Source organism: Wolffia australiana, chromosome 16 (genome assembly GCF_029677425.1).
Source record: "Wolffia australiana isolate 7733 chromosome 16, ASM2967742v1".
Lineage (NCBI taxonomy): Eukaryota > Viridiplantae > Streptophyta > Magnoliopsida > Alismatales > Araceae > Wolffia > Wolffia australiana.
The window spans coordinates 6815496-6829777 of record NC_135850.1 but is presented as its reverse complement, the minus strand read 5'-3'; the positions used below and the strand labels follow the sequence as shown (position 1 = coordinate 6829777).

At 44.2% G+C, this 14282-nt stretch overlaps 1 protein-coding gene across 3 annotated transcripts in view; it reads right to left on the bottom strand.

The window, feature by feature from the left end:
* Positions 1–13868, bottom strand: part of LOC144713678 (Alkaline-phosphatase-like family protein) — a 39351-nt gene extending 25483 nt beyond the window's left edge. For all 3 annotated transcript variants that reach the window (XM_078588339.1, XM_078588340.1, XM_078588341.1), the window contains exons 1-10: positions 13494–13868; positions 13313–13406; positions 10267–10311; positions 10006–10173; positions 9817–9901; positions 9619–9725; positions 9217–9297; positions 734–786; positions 558–657; positions 174–317 (exon numbers count right to left, since the gene is read on the bottom strand). In XM_078588339.1, the coding sequence (XP_078444465.1) occupies positions 174–317; positions 558–657; positions 734–786; positions 9217–9297; positions 9619–9725; positions 9817–9901; positions 10006–10173; positions 10267–10311; positions 13313–13406; positions 13494–13621 (1005 nt within the window). In that variant the 5' untranslated portion in view covers positions 13622–13868. The remainder of the gene's footprint in view (positions 1–173; positions 318–557; positions 658–733; positions 787–9216; positions 9298–9618; positions 9726–9816; positions 9902–10005; positions 10174–10266; positions 10312–13312; positions 13407–13493) is intronic.
* Between the last annotated feature and the right edge of the window lie 414 nt (positions 13869–14282).

Genomic DNA, 14282 nt, shown 5'->3' with positions numbered 1-14282 from the left:
GGACTCACATGGGGAATTCTGTCTACCCTGGTAGTATTCCTTCTCCGTATATATATAAGGGAGGTTAAACTAAAAAAAAGGATATTTTGAATAGAAACTCAAACAATAAATATTTATGGATACATTCATCACAGAAGCTTAAGCTATCTACAATAATACTTAGATTATTTTACCTGATTAATAGTTCTGTAGGTTTTTGGCCTGATGCCAATGGTCTCTTGAGGAAGACCAACCAAAAGTGCTAGGGAGTCAGTTTCCTCATAGGAAGAACCTCCATGGTTTCCATTATTTGTCATGCCGTGGTCACTGAGAACTACCTAGGTAATAAAAAAAAATATTAAATTCCATGAAGTTGCTTATAAGAAGAAAATTTTAATGAAAAAATAATGTTATCACCCTGTCATAAAACCCAAAAGAAATAAGTATCAAATCATGAGGCTATTTTGATCACAGCACAAAGAATGAAGTAAACTGTCTCCAACGGATAACATCGATGTCAGACATTCGATAGAATAATTAATTGATGAATGAGAAGATTTGAGGTGTTAAGTAAGAACCAAAAGTGTGCTATTGCCATTGTTATGCTCCAGAATAGCACGCGTGTGAATTTCCCTGATAACATCATCCATCTCCTTCATTTTTGGCTCCATAAGGAAGCTGTTACAGATAAAAGTAAGCATTTTCCAACCAATTGAGACATTGATATTCATTGTTGCTCTCTGAAAGCAGTTACCTATCCCGTCCACCAATATGACCAACATGGTCAAGACCCAAGTAATGAAGAATCTGCACAAATACCCAGTATAAGGAAAAAGGCAAAAAATTATTGTAAGGGTGGAAACATTTAACCTAGGATGCAGTATGCGATCCAATCAAGATAAAATTTGAATAATAGAGACAAACTTTCTAATATGATACCACATATGTCAACAGCATTTCTATGTATGGTTCCATGTATACATATTCAGTTCCACAGATGAAGATGTTAGGGTTTGTAGAAGGTACTATGTCTAGATCCCTGTCCACTTGAAGAGGAACAATGATACAAGCCTCCCAAAGACGTACTGGAGAAGATCACGAGCATGTGGGGCCATGTGACACCCTACTGGAAAGAAGCAGGAATTGGAGGTCTATAAATAAGAGGATTCCTCAAGAAAGGGGACCTGGCTTTTTCATATCAAGAAAAGGCGTCCATTGGGCTGGATAAGGAACTTCTATCGTCGGCTAAGAGGACCTGATTCAGACGATTCCATGGGAGGACTATGACTGACCCAGTCTAATGCTCATCTTTGTTTCGATTTAGCTTCTTGTTCTTTTCCGTAAGATTGTGTTGTGGATAACTGCTGCTGTTGGATTACTGTTTCCTGAAATGGTTTTCGTTAATTCATTCTCCTCAGTCTTCACTAAAGAATTCTCCATTCAGGATCATCATTCCATTTTTTGGGTTTCTTGATTAAATTTCTATCAAGTCCATATCGTGATACCACATATTCCACCAGGATTTTGACTACAACACATCATATCATTCCGGGATAAATATGATAACTTTCAAAGCTTTATATAGACAAGACCCTCCATCAATACTTTTTTTTGGGTCACCACCAATACCATTTGACTCAATTGATCAAATGCTGAGGGAAAGGAACAAGCTACAAGTCCAATTTGGAAGCGTTGATACGTTCTTTTCAAAGAAGTATAGGCGAGGCCTTCACAAAAGAGCCCGATAAATCCATCCACACATGCAAACTCCAACACCAAGAGGATATAAATAATGAGCAAGGAGGACGAGTGTGGCAGCTTGTTTTTCAAGAAGTCGTAACTCGACATAGCAGCTGAGGCTGGATACTGAGAGGGGGAGTATCTGCGACCAGAAGCGTGAGGGAGGATTGCAATGTCTTTTCTCATCTGTTCTACAGCCAAAGAAGTAAATGGAAATAATGATTTGAATAGGCATGTAAGTGACACAGTAAACACCTATGTCTAACAGAAGCGGGAAGTCTCAAAAAAGATAGAGGAGAAAGATCAGCGTGTTGATGTAAAACTTCGTACTCCAGGAAGTATTTGAGCATCTTTCCACACGAAAATTACATCTAGAAATGATAGAGGAGAAAGGGCCTAAATGAGGGCCAAGAGGTATGAAGAGGCACCACTGACGCTCTAAAAATCTGTTCGTCCACCTTAGCAATTATTGGGTATAAAATGCCAGCTCCCTATTTTACTGCCGATGCTTTAAATAGATGTGAAGCCATCTGTTTTGGTGACATCTGCACTCAACTCTCCAGAGTCTTCCACTTGTCGCGTCTCCCTACAATGACATCAGTAATGTATGGATCTTAGGGAGGAAGTAATACGACCCCTCTCATATCTTAAGCCCATTTGGGGCTTTTCCATCTTAAGCCCGCTTGGGGAAGATTCTGTAACTCTAACGGGAACCTTTTATAGGGACAGACACTCAGTAGACGACACCCACCGCGTCAATTACCGTCCCTTTTGGCAAATGACCACTCCAACTCTCCTTCGCCATCCTCCTCTTGGTGATCTCCATTACGCCAGGATCTCTCTCTCATCCACATTCACGTTATGAAACTCCACGGATCTTGTCAGGAACTTGTACTATTGTCAACTTTGTTAACCAAGGAGAGATTTTCACCCTGTAGATATTTTCTGTCAATATCAAAAGCTTTTGCCCACTTTCCAGTTTAAAGCAAATCAACAGAGGTTGCTATGGAGAAAAAATAATCCACTCACAAGTAATAAATGGCATAGGAATTTTACAGATGTTGTCCACAAAAGACAAATGTCCAACAAAAACATAATTCTGGGAATACGAAACATTGTCACGAGGAACCATTGCCCCATAACATTCAGAAGTGTCATTGAAATTTGTGTAGACACTGCATCTGAAGAATACGTTGAGTAATCTGTCCGTACAAAAACATATCTCATGTTTTCTTCATCCATCATAGTCTCCTCACCATACATCTGTTTTCTAAAATGAAAAGTGTTGAATGAGCCTGAAATCCTCCATTTCTTCCTTAATAACTCTCTGCCTCAGTGTAGGTGGGCCACAGTTTATAAGTGGCCCACCAGGAGGCCCATTGTTACTCTCATTCCCCCTTATTTCTTCAGGTGACAGCGCAGGAGCAAGGAGGCTGTCTCCCACGTGTGACCAGTGAGTAAGTGGTCACACGTGGGGGGGGCATTTAATGAAAGCCTCCCACGTGGGAGGCCACTTAAAATGTCTCCCACGTGGGAGAATGTTAAAGGAGGGGGCATTTAAAGCCCCAAACCCTAGCCGCACAGTTTAGTTATCCATTTTTCTTGTTTTTTCAGTTTGAGATCTCCTCTCCTCCCTCTCTCTCTCAGGCGCCGCCTCTGGCTGGAGCACCCTTCCTCTGCCTCCTTCCACTCCTCTTCAAGATCTGACATGGTATCAGAGCAAGGTTCTAAGTGGAGATCGACCTCTACAACATTTTGAAGGAGCATATTTGCTGTAGATCTAACCCTAAAAGGGCTCGATCTGTGATCTTCAGCAAATATTTGAAGAATTCCTGCCCTCCTCGCCTGGGATCTAACCCTAGAAAGGTTCTTCCAGCAATCTGCAGCATCTGCAGCAGTGAGAAGGAATCCTTCCCAAAGTCTCTCCAAGTTTCTTTCAAGTTTCTTCAAGAATGTCAAGTTCTGGAGATGCAAGCACCTCCCAGAGTCGTCCTGAGATGATTCAAGACAGTCGTGAAGGGTCTGCGGCAAGAGTTGCAGAAACTGGGGCCGCTGTTTCAGAGATTGGAAGATCTGCAGTTATATTTCCCCCAGCCGAAGTGAAATTTGACGGGGGAAATATGTTCGAGTGGTCAAAAATGGTGACGTTGACGGTCTATGGGTGTTTTCTGGGGGATCACTTGACTGATCTTCCTAGAAACCCTACTGATCCGGACTTCAAGAAGTGGAAAGCGGAGGAGTCGCTTATCTTGGGCTGGATGTTGCGGTCTATGACCCCTGAGATGAGACGGGATTTCTTGTACTGCGAAACAGTCAAGGGATTATGGGATGAGATCCAGAGATATACTGCTGAACAGTCACACGACTGGCGGATTTATGAGTTGAAGGTTCAGGAAACCCTTGCACGACAGGGCAGTGAGAACGTTAGACAGTACTCTCGGCTGAAGGCGATATGGAGGGAAATCGATCATTTGTGGCCCACGCAGAATCCTCAGTCGGTGGAGCGCCAGTACATACTAAAACAGCGGATTTTCACGTTCCTTATGGGACTGAATTCCGTATACGAGTCTGTGAGGAGTCAGCTCCTTCACAGGGAGAAGCTACCATCGCTGGAGGAAGCAATTGGCGCCATTTTGCAAGCCGAAAGCCGATTTGGGGTCACCTCAGACTCACAAGGGCAGACTTCCGCTGCACTGCTCACAAAGAGGCCGGAGAGTCGGACAGACCTTGCTGGGAACAGGACAGCACGCCCATTCCAGCCAAGTACATCGGCAACGGGTGAGGGAGAAGATAGCCGTGATGCACTCTTCTGCAATTACTGTAAGAAACGGCGCCATACCAAAGAAAACTGTTGGAAACTTGCCTGGAAGAATCAGAACTCCGGGAAGAGAGCTATGGCTGTCTCGTCACTACCTCAGACCCCTAGTGGAGCTGTGGCGAGTCCCGAAGTCGAGGAAGTTCAGCAAAAATTGAGTTCGGCTTCACTAGTTCAGTCAGGTAATTCCTCTTCCCCAAAATGGGTTGCGGATACAGGGGCTACTGACCACATGTCTCCAGAGGGATCCCTATTCACTGATTACATGCCGACAAGAGGGCCCCACCGAGTTCAGACTGCCGGGGGAAGGTCACTACCAGTTAAGGGGATCGGTGACATTGTGATTGGTTCTCTTGGAACCCTGCAGAAGGCTCTGCACGTCCAAGACCTTAAAGCAAATCTTATCTCATTACAAAAATTAGTTGACGATTACAAGTGGAGATTCGTCCTTGATAGTGACGACTGTTTTTTGTGTGAAAAGGTTTCCGGGAGGAGGATTTCATCCTTTAGAAGAGATGGTGGACTACTTCTCCTCGAGGCGTCTCCACAGAAGTGCTTAGTGGCGAGAAGAAAGTGCCCCGTGGAGGAGAGGGTGATGCGTCTACATCGGCGGATGGGACACCCCCCTTTTGAGTTGCTGAAAAACTGTTTCCCCACTCTGTTTCGGGGTTTTTTGGAAGACAAATTTTTTTGTGAAGCCTGTCATGTGGCTAAACATCGTCGTTCAACTTTTAAATCGATTGAAGACCGTTGCTTGTCACCCTTTGAGCGTATCCACAGTGATGTATGGGGCCCGTGCCCAACGAACAGTCTTACCGGCTGTCGTTGGTTCGTAGTTTTTGTGGATGATTGTACGAGGGCATCGTGGACCTACCTGTTGAGAACAAAGTCAGAGGTGCCTGAAATTCTGATCAACTTCTGCCAGCTGATTTCAACACAATTTGGGAAGCAGATAAGACGATTCAGAACCGACAATGGGACTGAATTCTTCAACTCATCGGTGGAATCATATTTTTCAAGTCACGGAATTATCCATGAATCATCATGTGTCAACACCCCCCAACAGAACGGACTGGCAGAGCGGCGTCTGGGGTACATTCTTGCTGTGACGCGCTCCTTGCTGATTGATGCGAGTCTCCCGAAGAGCTATTGGGGAGAGGCAGTGCTTACTGCTACTCATCTGATTAACCGACTTCCGATGCGAGTCATTGGGTATCTGTCACCTTTGGCCTTGCTAACTGCTGAGTTCCCGGGGCTCAAACTCTTCTCAGGACTGCCAGCCCGTATCTTCGGCTGTACGGCGTTCGTTCACCAGACTGCCGGGAAGCTAGATCCTAGAGCTTTGAAGTGCGTCTTTGTGGGGTACTCGGGTACCAAAAAGGGATACCGATGCTACCATCCACCCTCCAGGAAGTTCTATGTGTCTGCCGATGTTACCTTCAACGAAGCAGAATTCGTCTACAGAAATGAAGGTTCACCCACAACAACTGAAGCAATTGAGATTTCAAGCGGACTACAATTTTTGTCCCTTCCGGAGACGCGAGTTGAAAATGTTGGGGGACGAGAACCATCCGACAACACAAGTGAACAGATGACATCCGACAAGGAGAGTATAGCAGACCCGGAGAGAACTGCCCAGGAAGAAGAAGTGGAAGATTCCGAGAATCCTACAGTCGTCATCGAAGAGTCCAAAGAGCAAGATGTGCCAGCTGAAGAAGATGAAATTGTAACAGCCTTGCCAGAGCCAATCCAGGATGATCTTGGATGGCCAATTGCACTACGCAAAGGTGTGAGGGCCTGTCGATCGACCACAAGATACCCAATTGGGCAATATGTGAAATATGAGAAGTTGGGAAGAGAATACAAAAGTTTCCTCACCATGCTGGGAGGCATCGCGATTCCAACCCGAGTTGAAGAAGCGCTTCAAGATCCGGGATGGAAAGCCGCCATGGATGAGGAGATGGCTGCCCTACAAAAGAATGGAACCTGGGAACTTGTTCACCTTCCTAAGGGCAAGAGGCTAGTTGGGTGCAAGTGGGTGTTCACTCCAAAGTTTAACAGTAGCGGGACATTGGAGAGATTAAAGGCCAGATTGGTTGCTAAAGGCTACACTCAAACACAGGGTGTGGATTATGATGAAACCTTTGCCCCAGTGGCAAAGTTCAACACAGTCCGGGTACTCATTGCAGTGGCAGCAAAGTGTGACTGGGGAATCCTGCAGTTCGACGTGAAGAACGCATTCCTTCACGGAGAATTAGAAGAAGAAGTTTACATGCAACCTCCTCCGGGCTATCAACAACCAGGCAAGGCAAATCTCGTTTGCAGACTCAAGAAGGCTCTTTATGGACTAAAACAGTCTCCTAGAGCATGGTTCGGCAGATTCACCGGGACTATGTTGAAATTAGAGTACCATCAAGCTCGTGGAGATCATACACTCTTCATCAAGCACGGTTCTGGTGGAAGGATCACTGTTCTACTGGTCTATGTGGATGACATCCTCATCACCGGGAGTGATTCAGAAGAAATTCAGCGGCTGAGTGGTGCGCTGTCCACTCAGTTCGAAATGAAGGAGTTGGGGCAGTTGAAATATTTTTTGGGAATTGAGGTAGCTCACTCGAGTACTGGGATCTCCCTGAGTCAGCACAAATATACCCTGGACCTACTCAGGAGACGGGACAGTTGGGATGCAAGCCAGCAGCAACCCCACTAGATCCGAGTATGAAGATTGGGAAAGGAGATGATGGGGCGCCAGTGGACAAGCAATCCTATCAGAGGTTGATAGGAAAATTGATCTACCTCAACCATACCAGGCCGGATATCTCATTTGCAGTCAGCCTACTCAGTCAATTTATGAGTGAGCCCTATGAAATCCACCAGCAAGCAGCTTACAGGATCCTGGCGTATCTGAAATTCACTGTCGGACAGGGTCTATTGTTCACGCGCAATGGAGGACTTAAGCTCGAGGCGTTTACAGACTCTGATTGGGCTGGCTCCCTGGTTGATCGCCGGTCCACATCAGGTTATTGCACCTTCTTAGGAGGCAGTTTGGTCACTTGGAGAAGCAAGTAGCAGAAAGGGGTGTCTCTGTCAAGTGCCGAGGCGGAATGCGGGCTTTGAAACGGGGTGTTTCCAGTGCAGATGGCTCAAACATCTACTTGAAGACCTTGCGCTCTACGATGAAAGTGGCACTACTCTCTACTGCGACAACCAGTCAGCACTTGCAATTGTCAAAAATCCGGTTCAACACGACCGAACAAAACATATGGCCCTGAATCGTCATTACCTGACCGAGAACATTGACAGAGGGGTCATACGGCCCCAGTTTGTCCCATCGATGGAGCAAACAGCGGACATCTTCACTAAAGCTCTGCCAACGTCGAGATTTCAGGCATTGGTGTCCAAGCTCGGCATGGTCAACGTCCACGCCTAGCTTGCGGGGGGGTGTTGAATGAGCCTGAAATCCTCCATTTCTTCCTTAATAACTCTCTGCCTCAGTGTAGGTGGGCCACAGTTTATAAGTGGCCCACCAGGAGGCCCATTGTTACTCTCATTCCCCCTTATTTCTTCAGGTGACAGCGCAGGAGCAAGGAGGCTGTCTCCCACGTGTGACCAGTGAGTAAGTGGTCACACGTGGGGGGGGGGCATTTAATGAAAGCCTCCCACGTGGGAGGCCACTTAAAATGTCTCCCACGTGGGAGAATGTTAAAGGAGGGGGCATTTAAAGCCCCAAACCCTAGCCGCACAGTTTAGTTATCCATTTTTCTTGTTTTTTCAGTTTGAGATCTCCTCTCCTCCCTCTCTCTCTCAGGCGCCGCCTCTGGCTGGAGCACCCTTCCTCTGCCTCCTTCCACTCCTCTTCAAGATCTGACAAAAAGTGTTACAAAGTATATATCGTGCTCACTTCTGAATGCAAGGATATCACGCAACATCTCTCCCTCGTATGTCCTTACAAGGAGATACAGAGATATGCAAGTATATTTGTGACTTCAACCAGTTGGGCCGTCTTGATTAAAAGTTAAACCCAGAGTTTAGCATTTAGGAAAAAATGAATTGGGTATGAGCACATGTACAGTGCAGTTTACATAGTATCAAACTCTATCGATACTATTTAAACTGATAATTGACAGTAAATTTTTTGAATTGGGCAAATATTGTGATGTGTCCGAGATCATTTGGGAGGAAAGGTTGGGGCCGGGCTCCTGCAGCACGAAGGGAAGAGGATGACTCGAGGCAGAGAGAGTGCAATGGTGTAAATGCAACTTAGCTTCCACTATTCTTCACTGTCCCCAGTCTCTCCCCCAATGGAATAATTAAAGTGTTTCCCACGAACGGGATGGAGTCCAAACGACCAAAATATCCATGTAACTGGGACACTGCACCAAGGTTATGGCACAGGTAGATAAGTGACTGGAGGTTTTGTTCCAAGTTCCCAGAAATATTTCTGTTGCACTGACGGTTGTACCCTAAAGAAAAGACTTATCTTCGATGAAAATATGGCACAGTATCATATTCAAAGAATTCAAGACCCATTAAATGAATACAAAATTCATAAATAAAGATAGAATATGGTTTCATATTAAAAGACGTCAAAGAGACGTTAAATGAAGAAAAAATGTGAGAAATATTTACCTGCACAACATTTTAAAAGGTCATAAATACTAAAAGATAGGGGAAGAGCTAACCATAACATTCCAATCCTTTGATGCAAGCTCAGATTCTAAATGTCGGGAAACATTGAAATCAACTTCGACTGTATCTTTCACCTGGTATACAACAAGGAGATTGTCGCAATCAGTCCACAACTTTATGAGAAAGAAGATTTGATTAGGCACACTAAAGTAAAACAGCACCTTTATGACAGAATTAAAACTCCATGAGATAGGAAAAAGATCATAAATAAAATGAAAGAACGCATGACTGCTCCTCAAGAGGATCTTAACCAAGTGTCTTTTCATGCAGAAGTTTAACGATAGAGTAACAAGAAAAGATCAGCTCAATCCTATGTTGCTCACTGAAAAAGTGAATACACAGGAGGATAGGGGAAAAAGCTATTTAATGAAGATGTGTGTAACTTAATTACTTACATAGAAACTGCTTACTCCATCTTGCCTTGAGAACCGTCCAGGAAACAATCTAATCCATGTTTCATCACCAAACATCACAATTTTCTGGTCACAGTTATAAAACTGATCTGTAGAAATATGATAAGTTAGGGAGACACCAAATACGAAACACTTAACAGGACTGTCAGTCTGTTGATGTGGAGTTTTTTCGTAACTCACCAACCAAGTTATCATCTAACATTTCTTGAGTATTAAAATTGAAAGCCACATCCAAAAAGCCTCCAACTATCCCAGAAACAATTGCCTGAAATGTCCCGAGAAGAATGTTTGCATCTGAAACAATTCTTTTTGAAAAAATATAATGAAACAAAAAAGAAAAACAGATGACCATTATTTTAGCAGACGCACCTTCAGTCTAGGCATCGTAACAGTAGGGGTGGCCGCAAGTGCATGGTATCCAAGTGCTTTACCAGTTGACAGCAAGGAGTGTGTGTATGGCATTGAACTGACCTTGGCTTCGGACGGAGCAATCTGACCTTTACCAAGAAGGAATTCAGCAGGCAGTCCATCTATAACCTTCAAAAGTTGGACATTATTTAAGATTCAAGCAATCGCAGATGACATAACCATAAGATGTTCAAGTGCAGATTATTTTTCTCACAGAATTACCATCAGTATTAATCGGTCAAAAAAAGGTGGCAACTGTGACATCTCCTGCACAGACAAACAAATTCATGAAAGAGTCAAAAGTAAAGTAATGTAAAATAGTTAATATAAAAAATTTGTAAGGAATATAAAAAATGAAAAAAATTGATGTGAAATCCCAATTTATGGCTAAAAGGAATACCGTGACAATGAAACAGCTAGAAATGGTGAAAACAAAATTGAGAAAAAAATTTCACGAAATTTTACTCAAAAACGAGAAAATCTACAATTTTAGGCCGGCTCTCAAATAATCTTGAATTCAAAAGACAAATAATTGACGAGAAGAGAGATAACCTCTTCCTCTTAAGCCAACTTCCCTGTCAATAAAATGATTTATTTCTATATAATTCAAGATTCTAAATTTGAGTAAGATCTCAAAGGCAGACACGAAATTAATCTTGAATGAGTACAACAACACGTTAGGGAGGATACAGTACAAAGCCGTGAGAAAACACTCCAACTCTCCATCAATATTAAGAGAAAGAGTTAGGAGGTATCAAAGATTTTGCATGCCTTTTTTCCAAAGGATAATCGCGACTGAGGGTAGAGATTCGACCCTATGGTACACACCGTGGGAGGGAAAGTTCATTATTTAAGTGCATATTATATTAATTTATGGTCACTGTCTGCCTGTATATCTAGTTGTTTCAGATATGCAATATGTCTATTTTTGTTGACCGCCTTGAGAAAACTGAATCTAGTGATCATCGTCATGAAAAGGGTTGGTTTGGGCCCTCCCCGATCAGACTGAGCAAAACAATTGGGTAGATATTGCGCCAGCCAAGATGAGACAGAATCTGCAGTAACGGACCAGGGGGGAAGCCAATACTGATGAGGGAGACAAACAGCATCAACACATCCTCCCCTGACCTAGGGAGCCAGGCAAATAACAGTAATGGAGTTGGCTCAGAGATGGTGGGGTCCTGCAGGAAAACATCACTAAGGCCAGACTGAGGGACCCCGTCAAGCAAAGACAGAGGTTGGGAATAAATGAGTTTCCACTGCCTCACAAAGGGATACTATGCCTTGGGCTTCAGATGGTTGACCGACATGACACAGGAAAGGAGACTCCAAGAGAGAAGTACAAGGCAAAAAAAGGACACCTCTGGCAGAGACTGAGAAGGGGAGCAGGCAATCACTCCAGGACTTTCTACTCAGGAAATGGTGGGCAGACCCTGGGATTTCGAGTAGGTCACGATCGGGATATAGAGGCTGGACACAGGAGATCTCTTCATTTGTGGGGTGTCCATGTGATACAAACCTGTGGATTCGTATCGGGGAGAAGGCGAGAAGGGAGGGAGAAGTCGTCGGGATGGTTGTTGGCGTGCCGGGATGGACTACGGCAGGATGAGAGCAGACGGAATGGATGTCGCCGAAGGGAGCCAAATGCATTCTTGTGATACTTCTTGGCTACCCTCCTCAAGGGAGGGCTGCTCTATTTAAAGGGATTACAAAAAGGTCCAAATGACCTAAATGCCCTTGTGGGGCTAAATGGCAAAAGAGGCCTAGATACGTCGGGGTCATATCACCATGGCAGCATATGTTTAGGTGTGTGGATGATCACAACCAGTTGGTGGAAATGGACTAATTAGATGGTGATGGGTTCTCCCCACCAATGGGACATTGATCAAGCTGGAAGGTTGTGGGGTGCCGGTTGGATCCCAAATTTGTATGGTACTAGTGACCCTAATTAGGAGTTTTGGACAAATACACCACATTATATCAATGGGGTTGGACTCTGAGGACCCAAATGTTGTAGTACAAGAGGTTGAGGTGGCTGGGGGCCTCTCACCGCCATCATGGTTCACACTGTGACAACCAGAAGGTACACGCAGGGGGAGGTTTTCTGAATGTCAACCTCCACTGACACTGCCACCTTGGTCGCAAGGGGGGAAGACAAGAAGAAGTCATGGAAAGTGTTACGAACCTCATGTACTCAAAAGATTTTTGATGAACTTGTAACAATGTCTTGATGGGGCAACAAGAGGGAGAGAGAGAGAGAGAGAGAGAGAGAGAGAAAGAGAGAGAGAGATAGAGAAGGAAGGTAGAGAGGAGACGAGGAAGGTCCGGTGGCCTGAACGATGCCATCGAGTAGACCGGATGGACAACGCTCGAGCTCGGGGTGCTCCGAGCTCCATCGGAGTTCTGGACATCTGCGAGGGAGATCGGTTAGGAGAGGGAGGGATTAAGACGAGTAGTGTCCAAGCACTTAGGTCAAAAGCCAACTCCTCTAGAATGATAGCCGGCTTAAGTAAGCCCGGCTATTGGGCCTTTGTCTTGGGCTGGGGGCAGCGCTCATAGATGCGATGATGGATCGCATCAGAAAGGCAGATGTATCGACAGAGTTGCGAATTAGGAGGGCCAGATTATTACAGGGCCCTGCCAACGTCCCGCAACTGTTAGAGGTTCCTCTAAGGATGGATGCACTAACTGGAGAACCCAGTGGAACAGTGGCCACTACCGGAGAGGCATTCAACGAGACTTTGGCTTCTCAGGCGTTTGCAACCACCCAAAAACCATAGATTGATATCATGCTGCTAAAGGATATCACGCCACATACTGAGTAGGAGACACGAAAGACCACAAGTGAACAGGAGGAGATAGTTTTCCCGGATGACAGACATCCCCCAAGGCTGGATCAATATGTGCATCCAATCTCCAGAAAATTTCATAATGGGGTGGACGGTTAATGCACAAACATGGTATCTAACAATTTGAATTTCCTGACTTTCACACAATCTTCCAGCAGCATTTAATTTTGCATCAATGGAGAAAATAATTGACTCTAAATCAGAAAGAGCAAGGGAAGAACAAGAAAATGCACAAAAAAAAAATTTCACGTTTGGAAGGAATTCTGTAAGTAACTAATTCGGTGATGGGAGAGATTATGAATTCTGAAAATAAAGGAGGTACGCCTTGATATCTCGTCAATTGCGTGATATACCACTCCCCATTGATGAAAATTTCAAAAGAAAAAAAAAACAGTACAGATAGAATAGCAAATTCTAACCTCATACAGAGCTCTTCGCTCAACCGGATGAAGATTTTTCGTCTCAGGGAAATCCCCGTGGTCACAATTTGGCATTAAAAAACTCTCAGGCCCACTGGAAATTGACAAGACTCACCAGAAACGCAAATTTCAAATTCAACTCGAGAATGCCACGCAAAGAAAATGAGACATTGCAACCGACCTGAGACCCGAAAGAGCTGGTCTGACGGGGAAGAAACCCCACACGAACAGCAACAGACCGAGGATTTGAAGCACGACGACGACAAGCGTCCATACAACCAGCCGCGAGCAAGCCATTGAAGAAGCCATAACAACGGAGTAATTAAACAATAGCAGCAAGCATCGCAATCAAAAGGACAGCAGCCGCTCGACGAACTGAAGACGAAATTCGAGATCAAGAGAATCAATCCAGTCCGCGATTCTTCAAAACGATCAGATTTCCCGCCTCTTCTCCGCGAATGACTGATGACTGCCAGGAATTCAAGATCGGCGAGCTTAAATACAGATCTACCAACGACGAATTTCGCACCATCTCGATCAAATCTTTGATCTTCTATTATAGTTGAAGCAATAATAGTTCAGAAATCAGAATTCGATAATAAATAGGCCCTCTTTTATAGGTGTATAAATAATAAAAATTTTATTATAACACTATTATAGTAGTGTTATAATACAATTTTATTTTATTATTATACAGGGATCGGAAAACGTCATCCGCCACGTCACATGTCACCGTGACGGATGACGTGACGGTGACAGAGATGGAATGCATGGGGCGTGACGGTGACGGTGATATGATGGTGACGGGATACCCCGGACGCGTGACGTGACGACAGGTCCGTCACGGATGACGATCTTGACAGATTAACATAGAAAAATAAATATTATAAATAATAACATAGTAAAATAAATAATATTATGCTTCGACTATGTTTATTAACATAGAAAAATAAATATTATAAATAATAAC